The sequence below is a fragment of the Drosophila yakuba genome, chromosome 2R, assembly GCF_016746365.2.
Source record: "Drosophila yakuba strain Tai18E2 chromosome 2R, Prin_Dyak_Tai18E2_2.1, whole genome shotgun sequence".
NCBI classification, from domain to species: domain Eukaryota; kingdom Metazoa; phylum Arthropoda; class Insecta; order Diptera; family Drosophilidae; genus Drosophila; species Drosophila yakuba.
The window spans coordinates 1,384,317-1,408,953 of record NC_052528.2 but is presented as its reverse complement, the minus strand read 5'-3'; the positions used below and the strand labels follow the sequence as shown (position 1 = coordinate 1,408,953).

Here is a 24,637-nt window from a genome sequence, read left to right as displayed (position 1 = left end):
ACCCATCCGTTATTCACGGAATACAAACTTCTAAAGATATCATGGGGAAAATACAATCAATATACCCAGATAACTTTAGTAAAGTTAAAATTCGTTTTACTCAAAGTAAAGTTACCAACCTCACTAATGAATCAGAGCAAGAAGAGGAGATACTTAAAGTCCACGATAGAGCCCATAGAAATGCTACGGAAAATAAAACTCAATTGGCCGAAAAATTGTACTTTCCCCAAATGAAGAAAAAAATAGAAAAATTGGTAAAACAATGCAAAGTTTGCAAAGAAGAAAAATACGATAGACATCCGACTAACCCCGTTTTAGAGCAGACTCCTATTCCGGAATACCCCGGACAAATTATCCACATCGATATCTATTCTACAGAAAATAATTTAGTTCTAACAGCCATAGATAAGTTCTCTAAGTTAGGGCAGGCCAAAATAATAAAGTCCAAAGCAATAGAAGACATAAGAAACCCCTTAAGAGAGATTATTTTCTACTATGGTGTCCCCAAATATGTTGTCATGGACATCGAAAAGTCTTGAAATTCATATTCCATAACTTTTATGCTCAAAGACCAACTCAATATAGATATTTTTCAAGCACCACCCCACAAAAGCACTGTAAACGGCCAGGTCGAAAGATTCCATTCGACACTCTCTGAAATAATGAGATGTATCAAGAAAGATGGAACCCACAAAAACTTTCCAGAATTACTAGAAAGAGCAGTGTACGAATATTACAACACTATTCATTCTGTAACAAAGAAAAGACCACTTGAAGTGTTCTTTGGTAGAACAGTATTAACTAATCCCGAAGCCTACGAACAAACCAGACTAGACAACATAGACAGACTAATAGACAAACAGAAAAAGGACCTCGAATATCATAACCAAAAACGTAACGCATTAAAAAACTACAACGTAGGTGACGAAATTTATGTTAAGATAAACACACGACTTGGTTCTAAATTATCAGCAAGATATAAAAAAGAAATAGTTAAAGTTAACAAGAATACTACAGTTGTAACAGAATCAGGAAAGAGAATACACAAAAGTAACATACGAAATAACTAAAATTATCTTACCCTTTTAGGACATTAATGCTATGCACCATAACAATAGCGAATGGACTTCTAGACATTACCAACTATACCGACGTACAGACTGCAGTAATAAATAAAGGATTAGGGAAAATTCAAACATCCACCACAAGAATAATTCATGTTATAGATATAAACCACATTACAAACACTTTAAATACCTTAGCTTCATACGTAGATAACGAACTAAAACATTCAAACAGTTACCACACTATAAAACACGAATTGGTTCAAACATTCTCTATTCTCCAAACTTTATCCCCCACACTACATAATAGAAACACTAGAGCAATCAATTTAATAGGAACCGCATGGAAGTACATTGCCGGTACTCCAGACCACGACGACTTAATTCTACTCCAAGATAATATGAACGATCTAATTAACAATAACAACAAACAACTTATAATTAACAATCAATTTCAAGAAAGACTAAATCAGATAACTAAATTTAATAATTCTTTATCAAACTCTATCAGAAAAGACAGCTATGTTAACACAGAAATAACTTTTAACTTGCAAAATCAAATCAGGCTCGTCAAAGAAGAAATCATAAATGTTAAATACGCCATTCAATGGGCTAAGCTAAATGTAATAAATACATTCCTAATAAATGAAAAAGAAATAATTGAAATTGATAAAATATTCAAAGAAAGCAATATGCCATTACTATCAATAGAAGAAATGCTAGAATTTTCCGATGTAACTATATTAAATAACAAAACAACAATTTTATACATAATTAAAGTCCCAAATTTAGAAAAAACTATATACGAAAACACATTTATCAAAACATTAACATTATCAAAAAGAACACAATTGTAAACATAAAATTTCGAGAAATATTTTTTAATAACGGAAATATGTTTGGCATAAGAAATAAATGTAAAACTTATCATAAAATTAAAATTTGTAACAAGAATAATATTGTAAACATAAGCAATAGTACTTGTCTACCTAAGCTTTTGATAGGAGAGAAAGAGTTATGTGAATTCAGCAACGCAGACCACATCGAAACAATAGAGGAAATAAGCAGCGGTCTTATAATGGTTAACAACTACAATGGCACACTAGAGTGGAACAACAAAATGCAGAAACTGGAGAAAACATACGTCATCAACTTCTTCAACGAGACACTCACCATCAACGGAAAAGAGTTCAACAACGTTGAGACGAAGCCCATACAATCATCAAGGCCCATGATCCAAATAACCCCTGCAGAGAAAGAACGAATCAAAATACTATCTCTCAACGCTCTGGAAAGTTTACATATTAACAACACCAAACGTTTGGCAGAATTGGAAACAGATAGCAACTATAACAAATACTACCTCACCCTTCTCTTCGCTACCTCCACAATCGTCGCAGGGCTTTTATACTGTTGCAAACGAAAGCAATAGAAGATTATTCTACAAGTGGCATCTCCCGAACCCCTGAAAACCACCAACAGAATTAATCTCAACACCATACCATTCTTCTAATGAACGTCGCTTGAGGACAAGTTCAAAATAGAGGGGGAGGAGTTAACAACACGCTTTACCAAAAGCTTATAAAGTAAAGCTTAGGTCAGCGTCTGCACTATTTCCTGCACGCGCCAACAAAAAGTAAACCAAATCATAACACAAGCAATATTAACAGAGCATTGAACTGCAGTTGCAAAACAGTTCACACGGGCACCTGCAATTCCTAATAAATATCAGCCACAACAGGAAATGGATAAGCAGGTCACACGGGCACATGCAATTCATGAGAAATATTGACAACAGGAAAAAGCCAAATTTATTAAGAAGTCATCAGCAGAACTGCAATTAACCAATTACAGCCGACTGCACAGCTGACACACTGTTATCAAACTTTGATTCGTCGCTGCCACCGTCGCTGCACCAGCGCTGCCACCATCGCTGCCACCATCGCTGCCACCGCTATACAACATTCTGATTCACAAAAGGCCAGATTAGGGAGCTAGAGTAGAACTTTAATTTAGTCTAATTTTTGCATTCAATCAATAAAGGTGAACAAAATAAAATTGTAAATTTATTTTTTATCTCATTCATAAACAAATAAATTAACTTATATGTAATATATATGGATGTAGTATATGTTGATGTAATATATGGAACTGGCGGGTAAATGTTTAATTAATATTTTATTTGGAATGGCCAGAGGATATGTGTTGTTTGTTTTGTTATTGTATTCTTCGATAGCAAAGCAAATTTTATTAAGTGGACTGCGGAGTTAAAGCAGAAATGTGTTGCAAAAAGAATTTGGACACAGTGAAACGAGAATAGAATTTTTGCCACTTTTGGCAGAGCTTTAGACTTAGAAATTTTCACTGAACTTGGCACAAATTATTTTCACTTTTTCAAATTTGGAATTTTGCACTTTTCGGACTGGATGAATATTTAAATATATTCGGAAATTTGGACTTAAAAATTTTCACGAATGATGGTGAGAGGAGAACGGTGGCTAATTTGGCGGCGCCCGTGGGAATGAATAAGTACTTTTCTTTAATAGCCTTTTGTCGGAGAAATCCGTTAGATTTGACATTAAATCTTATAGCAAATTGAACGAAATTTGATTTTCGAACCTTTTTCTGCAGACCGGCAATTAAAAGGAATGGAAATTTCGTACTTATCTTGTAATTTGTTCGCTGGTGGACAAACTTGAAAATCCAGGTGATCTGGCTCAAATGGATCAAAAATGATGGGTTGTAGGGGGCAGCTGTCCTGGAACTTTCCAAATATGCTGAAATAGAAACACTCGAAGAAAAGCGAACACTAGACTTTTCGTAATTGCGCTGGCGCGACCGGGTGTATGTTTATTCGGCGAAATTAGTTTTGACACTGGTGCTTATTCTAATTAGTTAGGCTCTCCCAAGCGCAGCGGAGACTCCTTGGAGACTCTGTGGTGAAGAGCGGGAGAGCGTAAGAGGGAGCGGAGAGCGGGTGACAGTCCAAACCCCGTAACTTGGACAAACTACATAAAGCTGACTTTTCTAAAGGTGGTGAATCTAAAGTGCCTTATATTCAGCTATTTTTCAGACAGATTTAATGACTGAATTTCTGTTGGAACTACCATTATCGGTCCTGTTGCCGTCGAAATGTTAAAAAGTGCCGTTTTCATTGGGACATATATACATACATAAATTCAAGATATATTGGAATCGTAAGATCGAAAGTTTGCAACATTGACCGGCAAGCCTAGCTTCAACTTGATGGTAAAACGATCGAAAGAATCGTAAACGATTCTATTATATATCTAAATCTTGACAATTTTTATAGTTATGCCAAAAACATTTTGGTGTGATATACAAGTAACTTGGCTAAAGCGTTACCTGTTGCTTTTTATACCCGTTACTCGTAGAGTAAAAGGGTATACTAGATTCGTTGAAAAGTATGTAACAGGCAGAAGGAAGCGTTTCCGACCATATAAAGTATATATATTCTTGATCAGGATCAGTAGCCGAGTCGATCTGGCCATGTCCGTCTGTCCGTCCGTCTGTCTGTCCGTCTGTCCGTCTGTCCGTATGAACGTCGAGATCTCAGGAAGTACACAAGCTAGAAAGTTGAGATTAAGTATACAGACTCCAGGGACATAGACGCAGCGCAAGTTTGTCGATTCAGGTTGCCACGCCCACTCTAACGCCCACAAACCGCCCAAAGCTGCCACGCCCACACTTTTGAAAAATGTTTTGATATTTTTTCAGTTTTGTATTAGACTTGTAAATTTCTATCTATTTGCCAAAAAACTTTTGGCCACGCCCACTCTAACGCCCACAAACCGCCCCAAGCTGCCACGCCCACACTTTTGAAAAATGTTTTGATATTTTTTCAGTTTTGTATTAGTCTTGTAAATTTCTATCTATTTGCCAAAAAACTTTTGGCCACGCCCACTCTAACGCCCACAAACCGCCAAAAACTGTCCTTCGCACTTACACTAGCTGAGTAACGGGTATCATATAGTCGGGGAACTCGACTATAGCGTTCTCTCTTGTTTGTTATCATATTGTTCGCCGTTATTATTTATTTTCATATTATTTATATTTAAATACAGTAGGGAACCATGCTAACATGCTTTCTTCGGCGCTCAAGAGCATATTCTAGTGGGTCCGCATCTTAGTGCCGACTCAGCTTTCGACGTGGGTACGGACCCATTAAGTCGGTATTCTTCCAGACAATTATGTAACGTGTTCCACCGTTAGGCTGTCGGTTTTGTTAAAGGACTTGCTGACTTTGCATACTTCGCAGTTCTTTATTGTTTCATACTGTGCTAACTTTTAAACCAAATAACCGTTTCTTGCAGTCACCAAATAACAGTTTTTTGCACAAGTGGTGCGACAAGAGCCGTTCACCAGTGTCTCTTGAACGAACGGTCTGTGCTCAACCAAAAACCAATTTCGTGTTTACCTATTGCTCTGCTTATTCGCCGAACGTTTTGCAACGAGCCAAGAAAATAAAAGTTTTTTGCATTTGTATGAGTGTATATGCGAACGATCAGTCTACACAAATCACACTTGCTTTTGTGGTTGGTTTCGTTGCGTATGGAGTGTTTTAATTTTTGACTAATAAAAAAACTGCACTCGCGAATCGACCGGATTTTTAATAAGTATGTGTGCAAAACAAAATTTTTAATGAATTTATTAAAAGCCACCGCTGGTTTTGGCAAAAGCAAAAATAAATTCAACATTCAACATAAAAGTCTATAGCCCGCTAATAGTGACTGGTTTTGCAAATATCCCCGTTGAGCCCCCAGAAATGTGGCCCCAGTATTCCGTTAAACGTCAAATATAAATATATTATTGTATTATTATAAATGTGTATTTTATTCTTAATATCAGCACAACAAGTTTGTTTGGTTTTAAATATTAATGAGTTTACAAAAGTGTGTTTATTTAATGTACGCTTTTACGATTGAGATCTCGGCAACGAATCGTTAATTTCATTGATCTCAACCTACTTGCTCTTCTAGCTTGTTTCCGATTCCAATATGAATTTATACGAATATTATATTCAACATTTAATATTAACCAGTAAAATTGCATTGTCTGGAAGATAAATAATATGTTTTGTAGCAGCCGATCTTCGAGGAGCAGCCAATAGTTGGAAAGCGGGCTAGCTCCCGGCGGGACCGTCGCCACCACCCGCGCAGCAGCAGGAAGTATAATTAAAACGCCATAAATAAATCCAATTTCGCCCGAAAGAGGGAAGACTCGAAGCAACAGCCAGGATAGAAATAAAGATATTATGCTGGGGACTGAGAGCACATAGTTTGCGGCTGAGCCAAGCGTTTTAGTTTTGAGTTGCTCCGCCCGCCTTTTAGTTGTCGCCGCCGCGAACCGCCCGCGCTATTTCTCTACCGGAAATGAACCTGTAAAAGGCCCCAATCAAAAAAAAACATATAGAACCAAAAAACAAAAGAAACCCGTAAAAAAAGGCTAGAATAAGGTGAAAAATTCGGAAAAAAAGGGTTGGGCGGCAAATGCAACGAGGATTCAACATTCATTTAGTGATCATAAATAGTTTATAAATGAAGAAAAATAATAGTGCCGTTGAAATGAGCAAAAAGTGCGCGATGCTAAAATTTTCAATGTTAATCTTCCCGGCTCTGGTTATGTCCCTAGTTGTTGTTTCCCATGATTTTTTTTTCTTCCTATTCTAGGTAGCACTTCCTCGAAGTAAGCGCTTTCAACGGTGGATGTGGATAGTGCGGTGAGTGTTAAACATAAAACATCACAAGACTTTATAAATCTAAAAAAAAAAAATTAATTTCTGAGAAGAAAAAACATAAATTTTAGCATAAATAAAGGGAAGAAGAAACAATGAGAAGACAGCATAAATAAGCATTCGAGCTAAGAGCTATAATGTTTTGCATTCATTTTATTTTTGCTGAAAGGAATGCCCTTTCAGCTGCAATATTCCTCTGGAAAATTCTGTAAATTGACCAATGAATCTTGGTCCAACTTTCAGTTGCCGTCCCATTCCATTTTATACAGTAATTAAATTGATCAAAAAAAAATTCCATAATTTAGATACTTAAATAATATCTTATTTTCGATTTTAATCGCATATTTTATTCTATACTATTTATATTTATATTATGTGTCCATTGCTTAGTTTAGGAGATGTATTTCCTTTTAGCTTTTAATAAAACTTTATAATGTTTTTAAGAAGTTTGAAAGTGGCCGCAGCAAGCTGTGCCTTGTGATGTAGGGTAGCACTTGCAAAAGGTCGCTCAGGCTATTAAGCGCTGAGGGTAGGAGCGACCATTGGTAGGGTGGGCAAGAGACGAGCCTTCAAAACATCAGAGGAGGTGAGAGAAGGGCTCAGCCAAAGATAAAAATATTGTTCCTGCAGCATTTGTTTATTTGTGTGTGTGTTTCTCTATCCCGGTTAATGCTTGTTGTTGCACGCAATTATCTTTAATTAAAATTATGTATAGGCATCCCGAAATCTGAGCAAGATCATCACCTCCGTAGACGACGAGCCGAAGCCGGATCACTATCTTGCGTGCACTCAGATTTCGAGTCAACATCTGGCCAGTTATAGTTTTGTCAGTGTAGCCGTTCGTTAGACTTTTTAATGCCTTTTACTCTTTTTTAAATGTTCTTACAAAGGTATGTTCTACGTAATAAGAAATTAACTTGACACTAGAATTTATGTTTGTAAATAGTTAATAAAAAAACAAGAGAGAACGCTATAGTCGAGTTCCCCGACTATCTGATACCCGTTACTCAGTTAGTGGAAGGGAGGAGAGTCTTAAACACAGTTTTTTGCGGTTTGTGGGCGTTAGAGTGAGCGTGGCAGAAAGTTTTTTGGCAAATCAATAGAAATTTACAAGACCAATACAAAAATGAAAAAATTTCAAAACATTTTTCAAAAGTGTGGGCGTGGCAGCTTTGGGCGGTTTGTGGGCGTTAGAGTGGGCGTGGCCAAAAGTTTTTTTGGCAAATAGATAGAAATTTACAACACCAATACAAAAATGAAAAAATATCAAAACATTTTTCAAAAGTGTGGGCGTGGCAGTTTTGGGCGGTTTGTGGGCGTTAGAGTGGGCGTGGCAACATGAATCGACAAACTTGCGCTGCGTCTATGTCTCTGGAGTCTGTATGCTTAATCTCAACTTTGTAGCTTTTGTAGTTCCTGAGATCACAGCGTTCATACGGACGGACAGACAGACGGACAGACGGAAATGGTCATATCGACGCGGCTATTGGTCCTGATCAAGAATATATATACTTTATATGGTCGGAAACCCTTCCTTCTGCCTGTTACATACTTTTCAACGAATCTAGTATACCCTTTCAATCAATTAAATTTTGTGATACATGGGCGGTTATGTAGATTCCCTAGGGAATCTTATATTTGATATCTAGGGTCATCAAAGGATTCCTTTAGGGAATCCGAAAAGCCAGGTGAAGTGTGTGATGTCTTCGGAGCCTTCTGAGCTGTAGGCTGTTGTCAAGGAGGTTATTTGCAAGATGATTCTGGTGGTTCTCCAGTTTCTTCAGGTACCTCCTGCTAGCTTTCCTGGATTTCTCGGCGACACTTTGCATTTCCCTCTTAATGGATACATCTTAAGGAACTTAAGGATAAATCTCAGAATACGGCATTCTGCTCTCTGTAGTTTTTTAATGTTTGTAGAGAAGGCAGAGCCCCACAGCTCTATACCGTATGTCCAAGACGTCTTTATCATGGCTTTGTAGAGCAGTAACTTGTGTCTAATGGGTAGCGTGCTTCGTCTGCATAGGAGCCAGGCCATTGAGCGGCATTTGTGTCTCATGAGCTTTACCTTTTCCCCTATGTGCTCATTCCACGTGAGACGCTTGTACATGGTTAGTCCCAGGTACTTGGCCTTCGCATTGGACGGTATATTGGGTATATTGGTGCCGTTGATGTGGACGGGTTGCCTGGTCTGAGCGTAAACGTGACATAGGTGGATTTGTCAGCGTTTATGTTGATGTTCCACCTTTTCAGCCATGGCTGAATCGTGCCCAGTTCGTGTTGCAGCTCTTGCGTTGAAAAAGCAGGAGTTGCATCAGAGCACAGAAGCGTTTCGTCCGCGTAAGTGCATGTCAGTATTCTGTTGTCTTCAGATACTGGCATATCTGAAGTGAATATGCTGTACAGCACAGGACCGAGGGGGTACTCCAGCTCTCACCACTCTCTCGGAGTTACTGCTCCTCAGGTAGAACATCCTCTTTTTGACGTATGCCTTAAGGAACATGTAGTATGAGGCCGGCAACTGTTGCTTCAGCTTGAATAGCAGGCCGAGGTGCCATAAATTGAGTGTTGTATATATGTATATATATACATATATATGTATATTTTTCATTTACTTTGTCGGTCGTTTTTTTTAGTTTAGTAGTTTAAGCAAATTAACTAATTCTTTAGCTTTTCTGCCTTTGTGTTTTCATTCTCTCTTCACTGCGTTATCCGCAGTGCTGTTTAATGTTGTTTTTGTATGCACATAAACTGCGCTGTGCATCCGCTCTCTCGCTCTCCCACACAAAATCTAAAGTTCTAAGCGTGTAGACTGCTCTTTTGCGGTTCATTTAACAGCTTGCTTGCAAGTTTTGATTTTGTGTTTTTTTTTGTGGCCCGAATCGAAAAAAAATGGAAACTAATATTGCCTGCTTTCAAAACTAATGCCAGTTTAAAAAGCCTGAGCAGCCAAAAATGACTTGTTGGGTGAGTGATAAAATGGTGCACACTAATTGTGCAGGTTTTAGCGGCCAAACAAGTGATGCCCTATCTAAGGGCCACCATCTAAAATACTATTGTGATGCTTGCCTAGGGGTTCAAAATGAGATAAAATCGTTTATGCGCCAAACTAAAAGTGGCTTGAAAACCCTGATCAGCAGTTTTGACGTAGATAGAGATAGTTTACAGTTTAATAGCCTTAAGCTATTAGAAGAATCTCCAAAGAACAAGAAAGCAGCTGGTGGTAGGATGCCTTAAGAAAATGAACCGCAGCCTACGGCAAGTGATTAACAGGACCCCACAGCTGATTAGTTCTCGATCCCAGGAAACCCTCAAATGCTGCTAAGCTCGGCAGCTAAAAAGGATTTGGAGCAAGCCGATCAATTCGTGGTGGAGGGTGTCCAGCTTGGGACTGCTATAGAATTCGTTTTGTCAAAAATAGAAAATAACTGGTTTTTCAACCATCGGTCCTCTTCTCTTCTCTCCTCCAACTCTGAGCCCTTCCTTTTTAAGCTCTGCCATGGATCTTATTGGGGAAGTCAACAGTAAACCGCCCATTTGGGAGTTCATGTTATCTTATAAAAGATCAACGAATTCATCTTCGGCGATCTTGTGTTCAATTTAAACTGTAAATTTTTCTACCTTTAATTCCTTTCCATCAACTTTTTCACCTTCGTCCAGTCACTTTCAGTCTTGGAAAATGTCCGTTTCATTTCTCTTGTGAGCGAAAAGAAGTCAATCAGGCATGCTCCGGTAATCGAATTCGTAAGATTTTTACGATTTCGATTTGAAATCGTAAAATTGGTGCTCCGGTTTTCGAAATCGTAAGAATTCTTCGATTTGTAAAACGGGCACATTTGTCTCGCCGAAATGAAAAGCAAATGCCTTTTTTTATATCAAATCAGATCTTATTTACTAAGGGAAAAAAATATTTAACTCAGTGGTCTATTGATGTTAATTCCACATCCCCACAAAATCGTTCTGCCACTTAGTTATTTTATAAAAAATATATTTCTGACCCCACCTCAGATTTGACAAACAAAATGTTGCCGTCGACAACGACAATTTACGATTTGGTTAGGGGTCGAAGTACGTAGTACAAAAGCTATCCCGAAGGTTGCCATACTGTTCGTGGACAGGCAGATAAACGTACTTATAAAATATAAAAGAATTCATTAATTAATTAAAAGGAGGGCCACACGTGTTCTTTGTAAATATTGCTATATAATTTAATTACTTAAATGGTCAAAATGCGGTTAAAAAGTAATTGCGAACATCGGAATTAAAACTGTGAAAAAGGTGGCAACTCAAGATTTTACTCAAGCAGAAATTTTGCAAAAACCAGAGCAATTTATCCGTGTTATTGTGGCCATGTACAGCGTCCGCTCTGGCGTAGGTCACGTCCCTGCCCCTCTTAAGCTTCGCTGGAGGCTATGCTAATTGCCTAGAGTTTTTATTTTATGTTTACGACGATAATAGATAGCCATCCTAACCTCACAAAATAGAAATGCTAAAGCATCTTTTGATCATGTCTGAGAGATCGTATGGCAACTATGGCAACTAAGATTCTGGGGCTAAGAGCAGTGCAGAGTAGTTTAGTTTCAATGCTTCGAGAACTGTCGGATAAATGTAACGCTCATATTCGCGCTCTAAGTGGAATGGGCTCAGTGAAGCAAATCGCTGGGTCGATGTGTTGCGATACGATGGGAGGTGGATTCCTAAAAAATGAAGTTACAACGGGGGAATCCATGCTATCGTTTCTGGAGCAGCAATGCAGGACGCTGGAGAATATAGGCTTCGCCATGCCAGACTATGCGCTAGGCGATTCTAGTTTTGATATCAATGCGATCTCAAACATCTTACTACTCGACCAACATAACTGCTGTTATTGCCTCCTATATTATTAAAAGTCAGCCCTGCTTAAACATTGACATTAATCATTGCAACTGGAACATACCCCAAAATCTTAAGTGGATTTGTATCGTCTTCACTAGTTTTATTATCGCCTGAAAGACTACCAATATAGCGATGAAATAAAGGTTGCGCTGCACGTCTATGATCTCGTCCTTATGACCTACTAATACCACTGTGTTGATCACATAGGCGTTGTTTTCGGAGGTTTTGGACTCCTTGCCGCCCAACTTTCAACATCCTTTCTACTGGTTCGAAAAGCAACACGAGGTGTCCTTTTGCAATTCTGTATCATCCCAGTCCGAGATTCCTAAATCCCAGAATTTCGTTCAGGCTCAGACCGAAAATGTCCTCTCTGGACCCAAAATCTTCTGCTTGCCTTGAAAACGAAATCTAACGTCCACCCTCGACACAAAATCTATTGTCCACCACGGATACGAAATCGGTAGTCTCCCTTTTGACACGAACTGACCTAGAGCTTTCTCTTGACTACTTCCATATTCCGTTTTATTGGCTACGTGTTTCCACCAATATTTCACTATTTTTCCTATTTTGTGAGTCAACGCCTAACTGATGAACTTTGCCAATTAACGAAGGTGGCCGCGGAACTGCTTATTTGCCACTCGTGTATTGTTGAACTGCATTTTCTTTGTTGCAATCAGTCTGAATTTACGAGGTAGTTGTACATCTTCCTCTGCTTTACATTATGTACGTTTTATTAGTGAATCTTCAAAGTCGTAGTATCTTAAAAAGAGGGTGAACGTAACCATACTTTCGTAGCATTCCATTAGTTGTGTTTACAGAGCACTTGGCTAATGTCGGAGATCCAGGTACGTACAAGAAATACAGGCACGACCGTCCCTTTAGGTGGGGAATTGCAGTTAGGTCTATCGCTATCCAAACCGATACTACGTTGCCCACAGAAGAAAAATCAAATATCCTTCATATCACAATATTAATTTATTTTAATGACGGTATTGACGGCGGGCTCGCCGTCAGAACGTATTATTCAGCAATTACTTCGTTATATGCGTTACTCATAGAGTAAACGGACATACTGGATTCGTTAAAAAGTATGTAACAGGTAAAAGGAATCATTTCCGACCATATAAAGTATATATATTCTTGATCAGGATCAATAGCCGAATCAATATGACCATGTCCGTCTGTCCGTATGTCCGTCCGTCTGTCCGTCTGTCTGTCCGTTCGTATGAACGCTGAGATCTCAGGAACTACAAAGGCTAGAAAGTTGAGACTAAGCATACAAACTCCACAAACATAGGCGCAGCGCAAGTTTGTTGATTCATGTTGCCACGCCCACTCTAACGCCCGCAAACCGCCCAAAACTGCTACGCCCACACGTTTGAAAAATGTTTTGATATTTTTTCATACTTGTATTAGTTCTGTAAATTTCCAACGATTTGCAAAAAAACTTTTTGTCACGCCCACTCTAACGCCCACAAACCGCCTAAAGCTGCTACGCCCACACTTTTGAAAGATGTTTTGATATACTTTCATTTTTGTATTAGCCTTGTAAATTTCTTTCGATTTGCCAAAAAACTTTCTGCCAAGCCCACTCTAACGCCTACAAATCGCAAAAAACTGTCAGTGTTAAAGATTCTTCTTCTCCCTTCCACTAGCTGAGTAACGGGTATCAGATAGTCGGGGAACTCGACTATAGAGTTCTCTCTTGTTTTTGTCTTTAATTTGTTGTAAGCATAAATAATTTGTTGTAAATAAATAAAATGTTGTAGTGAGATGCACTTACTGGTTGAATAACAAAAGTTGAAGAGTGTTTTTCAGGATCTGGACTTATGCCGGTAATGTTTTTTTGGAGCCCCAATTCACCGTTCATGAAGTGTGGGAAACTCAAGGAGATTGGGAATCCATAGTAGCAGTCAGTAACGTCAATTAGTCCAACCGGCTGGCAATCACCTATGGAGTACAGTGAAGTTTAAGAGAAAAAATAAAAAAAATTGGCATCAAAATAAAAATAAAAAAATTATAAGTGGGTTGTAAATTTAGTATTATTCGTCAATGTTTAATTTATTCTCCAATCCATATGTGTCCATTAATAACATCCTTATAAAATATCGTACCTTAATACCGATTTATGAAATTAAATATTTTAGTAAAAGCTATTTACTATTTTAACCTATCAAATGAGTGAATAGACTAAAATTTATCAAAAGTGTGGCCGTTTTTGAGCCTTGGAAGGGGACGGGTTTGGACGGTTTGCATGAGTTAGAGATAGATTATTATCAAATCAATAGAAATTTACGAGACTAATAAACTAAACACTTTAAAGGCTAATAAGATCGGTCTAAGAGTTTTTGTATATTTGTATAGAGATTTTTACCTAGCGTTTATTTCTGTGTTTATAATCATTACTCGTAGAGTAAAAGGCTTTAATAGATTCGTTGAACAGTATGTGAGAGGCAGAAGGAAGCCTTTCTGACCATAGTATATATATTCTTAATCAGGCTTAATAGCCTAGTCCATCTGGGCATGTCCTTCTGTCCGTCCGTATGAACGTCGGTATCTCAGGAACTACAAAAGCTAGAAAGTATAGATTAAGCATACAGACTCCAGAGATAAAAAGCATCGCAAGTTTATAGGCTTATTCAACGTCCTTTCCCAGGACACAGGCACGAATATACCGACGTAACAGAATTGGCGCCCAACGCTAGGATTTGTCATATTTGTTAGGGAATAGTGTCATTAGTTTCAACGGAAAATAGGCATGAATTCCAGCTTTCAATGTCCTAACTAATTTTACTATGTATAGAATATTGGACTTAAGTAAAGTTAGCGCGCGATTAATAATTCTTTTACCATTTAGTCTAGCTTAAAGTCCCCAACTTCTGCAACCGAGAGCATGCGTAAATGGTTCAGAATAGAGGCATGACTTTGAGATCACTTTTGTTTATCATCCCTTAAAAATCGTAAGTCCTTTGTTTTGTCATTAGGAAATGAGGTTTGAAAATAATTCCTTAATTCAAAATGTGGGAGATTTCCTTGTTATAATATCAAACAACTAAGTGCCGATCGACTTGTTTTTGTAATTAACGTAAACATAATTTGAGGGTGGCTAACGCTTCCAACGTATTAGGCCAAGTAGCCAGGTCGTTCAAGAAGGATGAGTCCAAAGAAGATAGGAGCGCAGATATAATTGTAACGCATTTAGCGGTGCGGTGCGGGTATATCGTTTATTTGACGATCCAGTACACAGGGGGTGGGAAAACGTAAAATCGACGCTGCCCGCGTACTAGGCTAAGGAGCCAGGTCGTTTGAGGGGCTCGAATCTTTGCGGCTTTCCATGACTAATTTTGGGCAGGGGACGATTTTAGTTTCTTTGTTTTACGCTGCCGGCGTACTAGGCCAAGTAGACAGATCGTTTGTGAGGTACGTGGCCAGGGAAATAGGAAAACTGTTGTGGAGTCCGAACGTAACGGTCAAATAGCAGCAGATTGAGGAGTCCGCAAATATCGGTAAAACAGCCTGATTTTCCGACGACTGGCGGGAGGGGGTATTCGGACATACACTGTCTTAGGTGGACCAGTTCCCTAAGTTCCCTAAGCAGTGGAAGACGGAGGCATGTTGGCCGGGTGTAACCATGTCAGGGCAACAACCAACATCTCCGGGTAGTTATTTGTTTTTATTTTGGGGCTTAAATACCGGACGGGTTTTTGACTGAGGAGAGACTTATTAATGCGTAACAGCACCCCAGCTTACCTATCGGATTTTAACAGTTGTAGTCAGAAACTTTCACGGTAGATCGTGTAATATTTTTAGCTGCATACCAAGCAGAACACAAAAAAAAAAAACAAGTATCAAATAGAGCAATGCAAATTCGTAAATGAGGGGTGCAAAAAAGAAAGTGTTGTTTCAACCCACCACCGGGAGAGTAACTCGATCGCGAACACAAGAAGAGGGTCGTGCACCAAGAAGTGCAAGTGCGGGAGATACCACCCGACTATATGAGGCATATAATCAAGAGAGTCTTCAAAACTTTGAAAACCAGCCGGAAAAGGTAGGACACTTGCCCGAACAGATTAAAAGCACGATGAATGAAACAGCTGGAGGAATGGATTTACCGCTAGGACCGCCTAGAGGACGCTCCAGCATGCTGCCACGGTACCGTGCAAGTTCCGAAGACCGTTCGGAGATTGCCGAAAGGCGCGAAAGAGAACTAATGGAACCAGAGTAGAGATGCGGAATTGGAAATGATCGCTCAAGTAAACGCTTTGAAGAAGAAAGTGGCTGAGTTACAAGCCACCCAAACCTTTTCCGAACAACCAAGAATGGCCCCACCACCTGGACTACCCAGAAACTCCACAGATAGCTTTTTAAGACATCAAGATACCCCAACACCAGAACAAGTACCGCAAAAATGTTTTTACAGGCAAACGGCCACTCCGCAGCAGATTCCAGAGACCAGCCACCAACTGCACCCCGAGTTAGATCATAGTCTCACGTTTCAAGCGCAAGCTCACCAAGGAAATGAAAAGCGCTTTTTCTACAACTGGAGGTGACTTAATGAAGATCAAAGAATTAATGGAGAGAAAACAAGGGTATAACGAGTCCTTCAGCGATTATGTCACACTTTATGTTAAAACACAAGATCGCCAAGGGTGAATTTGTAGAACTTTTGAAGGACAACCTGAACTCCCAAATGGATGGGTTACTGTTGACGTCCCCAATAAGGTCTCTGGCAGAGCTTAAAAAGGAGGGGCTCAGAGTGGATCGGTGGTTAAGAAACCATGGGAAACCGATGCGAGGTAGACCTGTAAATGAGATCCAACGCTCAGAGAGGCAAGGACGTATTCCCGATGGTGTCCTTGTGGAAGAATTCCAACGCAGACCGGAAGACAGCCGCGAGTCCATCAGAACAGCGCCTGGGTGCGGAAATTCTTTGCACAATATAATTTGCTATACGTGTGGATACGGAGTGGATTTCTACCGCCAACACCCCGGAAACAAGAATCCGTGCACGTCTCGATTCCATGAGTCCACTTGTCGTTTTTGCCAGAAGTCCGGTAAAGACGATAAGCCGGGAAATTCGGCATACCCATAAATTACCGTAAGCTCATGCAGAATTATCAAACACATAAGACCTAAAACAACAAGTCGCTAGTACGAGTTGTATTCTTGGAGAAAAAAGAATAATCAGATCACAACCGATAAAATCTAACTTTACATAATAGCCCGGCTATCGCAGTCAGCAGAGTGTGGTGGGTCGAAGTCACACGTTATGGGCGCTACAAAACAAGAAAAAGGAAAAAGAAACAACAAAAATACAAGAAAATGGCGTACGGTCTTCTTTTTGAGAAGTCATTCCATGCGTAACCGCATCGATCACTTCGAGCCTGTTGCGTACACCCTTTTCGGGAGATCGCAAGACTTTGAAGATTCAAAAACCAGAATCTAAAAGCAGGGGAAGGGGTACTCAGTTGGATTCCGACAAAGAAAATGCAAGTCGACAATAAACGAGTCTCAGATGACCCGGTCAGCGGCCACAATAGATTGCAGAAAGTAAAGAAAATCAACACCAGTTCCGGGCACACTTCACCGAAGAGGGTATTGACTACCCAAAATAGGGGAAAGCGAGAAATATGATTCCTAGATGGGAACACTTGGCATAGAAGACCAATAGATCAGGAAAAACTCTATTCCGCTATAAAAAGACCATGGCTCACCGATGAATAGTCAGTCAGTACCCGGGTAAACTCCCGTAGTCGGTCGGTACCCGGGAAAACATCCGGTCAACACCCAGAGGTAGTCATCCGTACATCAAATACCCTGGAAATTATCCTTCTGTCCATCGAGGGGAAGACTCAGGGATAACTCCAGTCTCGAAGAAAAACGTCAAGGAGCAAGGACACTAGCATCCTTTAAAAGAAATAACAGGACTAACAAGGAACACCCTTTGAAGGAAGACCATAGTTCCACAAAACTCTCAGGATGGGCGGCAAGGAGTCTAAGACCTCCGACAACACAGCAAATGTGATAAACACCGTGGAGGTTGTCGACCACAAGAAGGAAATAGAAAAGGAAAGGAAATAGAAAAAACAATTATAGCCAACTTATCATAATTTTTGTATGCTAGCCCTTTAATTATTTTTTTTGTATTACATGGCACTAGCCAACAATCTATTACTCAATAAAATTATGCTATTATTGTAACTACAACAAAATGAGTAGGTAAACATTTCCAGAAGGGGTGCTGACGCGAGAAGTGGAGTAGGCCAAAAACGATGACATAAAATTTGACGGACAACCTTGACAAAAGGGGATCGTATTGCGCGGCCCGCGACGATCCAACAGGCATGCGGACGCGTGAAGGGGAGGGAACGTGGCCGAAACATTGCCCGATCGTTTTGCGATCAAGCTACAGCTTGTGGGGCAGTGAGGACTGTTGACTGTCGAACGGTACTAACTTTTTCAGGCACTACTAATATTTATTCTCGTTATGTTGGAGAGGCGAGGGGCTTACCAAGATCCCACGACCCAAAATCGACGAGCTTTCGCCGCCATCTTGGTGCCTTAAAATCGGATGCCTCTCCCTCGGCCTGACTCCTTTCCCAGGACACAGGCACGAATATACCGACGTAACATCGTATTGTGAAGGCGTTCCACATCTGCTTTCCCGGTTTTGCTCGTGGTGATATCAATTTGATATAATTTTTTTGAAAATTGGCTCATACACTCTAAGGGTTTTTCTCCTCTGATTATCTGTGGGTTTCTCATGTCATCAAGTATTCTAGTTAGGGCTTTTTTAGCTTCTAGCCAATCTCTACTGTTTGTTTTTATAAGGGTGCACAATTTGAATAAGCGTTAGTACAGGATAAATATTGTACATTAGCAGAAAATTAAATTAATTAAATAATTAAAATTCTCTTGGACTGTATTTTTGTTGGACTTATTTCAAAAAAAAGTTTCGTTGATCTATGTTTTGTTTTTGGAAGATTGCAGTCTTTACAATTCACAATAATGACATTTTTGAATTAATTTTTTATAGTCGGGAAAATAATGAGCTTCATTAAAACGTCGTATCACTTTTTCGCTGCAGTAACTTTATGTGTTGAGTTGAGTTGTTGAATTTCTTGAATTCCGCGTTATAGTTATATGATTTAGTTTAATTATACTTTTTATAATATTTACGGTAATAGTTTTATTTTTGGGGAAATTCACTGCCATTATCTATGTTAATTACGCTAGTGTGGTTTAGAAAGTATATTATTAAAAAGTCTTTTGCTATTAGGAAAGTCATATCTTCAGTTCATTCATTCATTCATTCATTCATTAAATCATCTAAATATACAAGGCAATGTTTGTTAATAAAGCCTTTTAGGAAGCTTTCATTCAACGTTGGAAAGTTGCTGGGGCATTTTCCAAACCAAATGGCATGCGAGTATTCGTAGTGACCGAGTTTGGTCGAAAAAACAGTTTTTTATATGGACGTAGGATCCATTATACTTGTTGAAAAATTTTCCACAAATCGATTGTTGTAAAATATTGGCATTTTCTTAACTTACCTAAAGTTTCATCCGAATTCGGAATCAATAACTTATTGTTTATGGTTATGAATTTATGATTGAATTTTTGATTGCCAAAAGCATCCATCTTTTTGGGAACAATCCATAATGGACTGCGATTGGGGGAGTCGTTTTCATGTATATTGCCTTGTTGTAGCATTTCTTCAAATTCCTTGTTAACTTTTGCTTCATAAGCGAAGGGATATGAATGGGGTCTTTTGTATACTGAGTTTTCGTGAACGGGTTTTATTTTGTGAGATATAATGCTTGTAAAAGATAGGTTGAAATGGTCTTCTTGTATAATTGCTTCGAAATTTGTGGATGGATTTTATGAAGACATGTTGATTTTTATACCCGTTACTTGTGGAGTAGGCCGTCAGTCGGGTGATGGACAAGGGGAATAACGTGTAGTTTCAAGCTTGCTAGAAGAACGCTCCGTAATTGTCCATACACCCGGTAGTGCGACTATTTTCTTCACGCGAGGGCGGCTGGAAACATGTCCCCTGGCAAGGTTATGTGCCTGCCAGAGGATGCTGGCAAATGGTAGTCGGGCGTCCCGGGCCGGACTAAGGTGTCACTCGACCCGTGCCGAGAGTCAGCCTGACTGAGGGCCCGTGTCACAAAATAGCTCAGTCTCAAACGGAGAGCTCAGGGTAGCTGGCGACCCCCTGTTCTAAGGAGTCTTACCCGGGCGTCGCGGATCTCCACCCGGGTGGACCCTCCTTTTCTCCGCAACTCGTGGGAATCACATGGAGCCAAAAAAAAAACAAATAAAAAGGAGTCAGGATCTCCCAAAAAGCCTACCCAAACGGCAGTGACAACTGAGTCTGGCCGTACAAACTTCAAGGCATCGAAGTTGGCGAGTGAGCCCACCTGCCTGGCCAACACCGCAGGATCGGTTTCGGGTGAACCCCGCCTCAAATCTGAGGCGACTGAGTGTAAGCCGCCCAAAGCTGTCGCCATGGGAACATCTCCAGGCCCTAGTGCCATGATGCCTCCTTCAGGCGCAGCCAAAGACGGCAAGCACCCAGAGAAACGATCTGCAGGTCAAATCCTACGCAGCCAGGAGAGATCAAAAACGGCTTCTTCGGCTGAGTGGATGAAGAAGGTGGAATGGGCTAAATCCGTTTTGCCAAACTTCGGCAAGGAAGCCCCCAAACCACCCAAGCCCACAGAGGTCAAAAAGCGACCTCCACCTAAGAGGGAGCGCTCCCAGGACGTACCCTCCGACCCCTCCGCAAAGCGGTAACGCGTGCAGCCAGGGCGATCTTTTGCGGAGATCGAATAAAACCACTTTCTCCTGGGCGTGGTCGACAAAAGCGACCCGAGTGGCAGAATTCCACGTAATAAGTGGAAGTGGGTAGAGGCAGCCCTAGCCATAAAAAGCTTTGAGATTCTGGCCAAGGAACCTGGCCCCCCTCCAGTCTGCAAAGACGTGGGATGGTTCCAAGGCGGCGTCAAGGTAATCGCCAAGGTAATCCGCACTGCGGAGCTGTACAAAGCCGCAGTAAAAGAGTTGGGGGAGGTGTATGAGGGCGCCGGGCAAGGATCTGGATCCCGGCATCCATCAAGGCGCCGGACCAGATCCTCACCATACTGCAGCGCTGAAACCCGCACCTCCCCACCTCGGACTGGCGAGTGGTGAAGGTCGACGAAATGGAGGGACCAACAAACCAGGCCACCCTCATTCCAAACAAGGAGTCCCTAGCTCCCATTGAGGCCGCTTACGGGGAGCTAAACTTCGGGTTTAGCTCAGTGACCATAGAGGTCCACAAATCGGACTCCGCCAAAGAGGATCAGCAAGGCAGTGGAGGAGTGATCGAGGAGATCGCCTCCGAGATCGAGGCATTGGAAACCGAGGACGGCTACTCGACCGATGCCTCAATCCTCCGCAGCCTTGCGAACATGGGTCAATTGACAGACCTGGACACATCGGACGATGAGGGAGCCGATACAACCGTGGTGGAGAGGCCCACAGCAGATGTCCGTGAGGCTTCTGCAGATAAACCTCCACCACAGTAAGGCAGCTCCGCTGCTTTTCAACTCCTGTCATCTCAATCGCTGTCATCATACATGGCCTACGAAAGGCAAGAACCGCCGGATGAAGGAGACTGGTAGAAGACAGCGAAAAGCAAAACATAGGCCTACTAATAGACTGTGATGCTAACGCCCACCATACACAATGGGAAAGTACAGACACAAACGACCGCGGTGAGTCTCATTTTAACTTTATCTTTAGTTCAAATCTCTTCATATGTAATAAAGGTAATGACCCCACCTTTATTATTAAGAAACGAAAAGAGGTAATAGACCTAACTCTCGTCTCTAAACCACTATTAGAGACAGTAACCCATTGGAGGGTGATAGATAAGCACTCTTTCTCGGACCACAGGTACATAGAAACGACCCTTACAATTAATCCCTCAAAACCAGCAGTTTTCACAAACCCAAGGAAAACCGACTGGCAAAAATACAAAAATATTTTAAGGGAAAAAATCCCAACGGATCCCCCTCCATACCCCGAAACAATCCCTAGTCTAAACGAACTAGTTTCAATCTTCACAGAAACCTGCAACTATGCACTAAAAAAGGCCTGCCCCAAGAGCAAGCCCAAAAGAAAAAGAAAACCTTCCTGGTGGTCAGCAGAACTGTGCCCTCTCCGAATAGACTGCAGAACCCTTTTTAACAGGGCCAAGGCAGGAAATGAAGAGGCCACGTGGACCGCCTACAAGAGAGTCCTTGCAAAATACAAAAAAGCCATTAGGAAAGCAAAGCTATCCTCGTGGTATTCCTTCTGCTCAGAAATTGAAAATACAACTGAAGCAGCCAGACTTAGAAAAATACTATCCAAATCGGCCACAACCCTAGGCTACCTTAAAAGAGCAGATGGCTCCTGGACCAGCACGAGTGAGGAAACTCTGGAGATACGAGTGGATACGAGATACTCACTTCCCAAAAAACAGGCAAAACGCTCTCACCCCCAACAAACAAACGCCACACTGGCAAGTATCGAACTGTGCATAGACCCAAAGGTCCTCCATTGGGCCATGCACAGCTTTAAACCATACAAATCTACAGGAACAGATAAAATAAGAGAGAACGCTATAGTCGAGTTCCCCGACTATCTGATACCCGTTACTCAGCTAGTGGAAGAGAGAAGAAGAGTCTTAAACGCAGTTTTTGGCGGTTTGTAGGCGTTATAGTGGGCGTGGCAGAAAGTTTTTTGGCAAATCGATAGAAATTTACAAGACCAATATAAAAATGACAAAATATCAAAACATTTTTCAAAAGTGTGGGCGTAACAGCTTTGTGCGATTTGAGGGCGTTAGAGTGGGCGTGGCAAAAAGTTTTTTATTAATCGATAGAAAATTACAAGAATAATACAAAAATGAAAAAATATCGAAACATTTTTCAAAAGTGTGGGCGTGGCAGCTTTGGGCGGTTTGTAGGCGTTAGAGTGGGCGTGGCAACATGAATCGACAAACTTGCGCTGCTTCTATGTCCCTGGAGTCTGTATGCTTAATCTCAACTTTCTAGCTTTTGTAGTTCCTGAGATCTCGACGTTCATACGGACGGACAGACGGACAGACGGACGGACAGACGGACGGACAGACGGACGGACAGACGGACGGACAGACGGACATGGTCAGATCGACTTGGCTATTGATCCTGATCAAGAATATATATACTTTATACGGTCGGAAACGCTTCCTTCTGCCTGTTACATACTTTTCAACGAATCTAGTATACCCTTTTACTCTACGAGTAACGGGTATAATTATACCCGTACAAATCCAACATGCGGGAAATATAGCCATAACATTTTTAAAAGGTCCCTACTTCTTGGATACCTACCGCAATCGTAGCTAGAGTCCCGAATTGTCTTCATCCCCAAAGCAGGGAAACCATAACACACGACTCCCAAGGATTTTACACCAATTAGTCTGTCATTCTTCCTACTAAAGACCCTTGAAATAGGATAATAGCCTATGCGGACGACGTTGCTATTATCTTCACAGGTAAATAGCCCCAAACGCTATGCGATCTCATGAGCAAAAACTCAGTGTTTTGTCCAGCTAGACCAAAAATAACCAACCAGGAATTAACCCCTCAAAGACTGAGCTGGTTCTCTTCACTAGGAAGTATAATATACCAGACTTTGAACCACCTATCCTCAACGATCAAAGACTTTCCTTCAGTAGCAGCGCACGGTACCTGGGCGTAATACTTGACAAGAGCCGCGGCTCCCTGCATCAGCAATGCTTTACGCACCACCCCAAAGGAAGCCCTATATGGCATGGAACAGGCTATAGTAGCGGCAATTAGGCTTAAAGATAACTCATGTCTCCTAAAACACATTCAAATAGTCCCCTCCAGGACAGACTACTGCACTCCAACGGAGTACATACAAGCACCGTTCAACACAATCATCCCAGAGAGGGACGAGTGGAACTCACGAACACCTGACCCCCAGAATGCTATATGCTTCTATACGGACGGGTCAAAACTACAGAACAGAGTAGGAGGAGGAGTTTACTCCGAACAGCTAGGCCTACGCATCTCGTTCAGACTCCCCGATCATTGCAGCGTCTTCCAAGCTGAAGTAGCAGCAATAAGGGAGTCCCTAAAACATTTAAAAGCACTAAAACCGGATAGCTCATACGTAAACATTTTCAGTGATAGCCAAGCAGCTATAAAATCGATTGGCTCAATCTCAAGCCACTCAAAAACAGTATCGAATTGCCGCTCATCTTTACACGAGATGACACAACAATTCATAATCAGCCTTATATGGGTACCCGGACACAGGGACATAGAAGGCAACTCCATCGCAGATGAACTAGCTCGAGAAGGCACTACCGCGCCACTCATACAATTATTTGGCATTTTACCAAAAACACGTTTGAAAAGTACGTAGAATTTCGAATTCCCTCTTCAACTACATAAAGCTGACTTTTCTAAGGGTGGTGAATTTAAAGTGCCTTATATTCAGCTATTTTTCAGACAGATTTAAACTTGATCCGACTGAATTTCTGTTGGAACTACCATTATCGGACTGTCCTGTCGCCGTCGAAATCTTAAAAAGATCCTTTTTCATTGGACATATGTACATACATAAATTCATGATATATTGGAATCGTAAGATCGAAAGTTTGCAACATTAACCGACAAGCTTAGCTTTAACTTGATCGTAAAACGATCAGAAGAATCGTAAACGATTCAATTATATAGCTAAATCTTGACAATTTATATAGTTATGCCAAAAACATGTTGGTGTGATAAACAAGGAACTTGGCTAAAGCGTTACCTCTTGCTTTTTTGTTATCTTTTGTTCTTCATTGTTATATATATTTATTTATTTTCATATTATTTATATTTAAATACAGTAGGGA

General features: G+C 40.7%; 1 protein-coding gene and 1 long non-coding RNA gene across 4 annotated transcripts in view; one reads left to right on the top strand and one right to left on the bottom strand.

The window, feature by feature from the left end:
- The window catches only part of LOC6539310 (scavenger receptor class B member 1), a 286,125-nt gene that overhangs the window by 90,372 nt on the left and 171,116 nt on the right, over positions 1 to 24,637 (bottom strand). For both annotated transcript variants that reach the window (XM_039372237.2, XM_002086163.4), the window contains one exon: positions 13,475 to 13,641. In XM_039372237.2, the coding sequence (XP_039228171.1) occupies positions 13,475 to 13,641 (167 nt within the window). The remainder of the gene's footprint in view (positions 1 to 13,474; positions 13,642 to 24,637) is intronic.
- The window catches only part of LOC120321025, a 120,775-nt gene that overhangs the window by 4,902 nt on the left and 91,236 nt on the right, over positions 1 to 24,637 (top strand). Inside the window, exon 2 of one of the 2 annotated variants that reach the window (XR_005560581.2) lies at positions 6,755 to 6,804. The exons of the other annotated variant lie outside the window; for it this stretch is intronic. This is a non-coding gene — a long non-coding RNA (uncharacterized LOC120321025). The remainder of the gene's footprint in view (positions 1 to 6,754; positions 6,805 to 24,637) is intronic. 2 annotated transcript variants of the gene reach the window in all.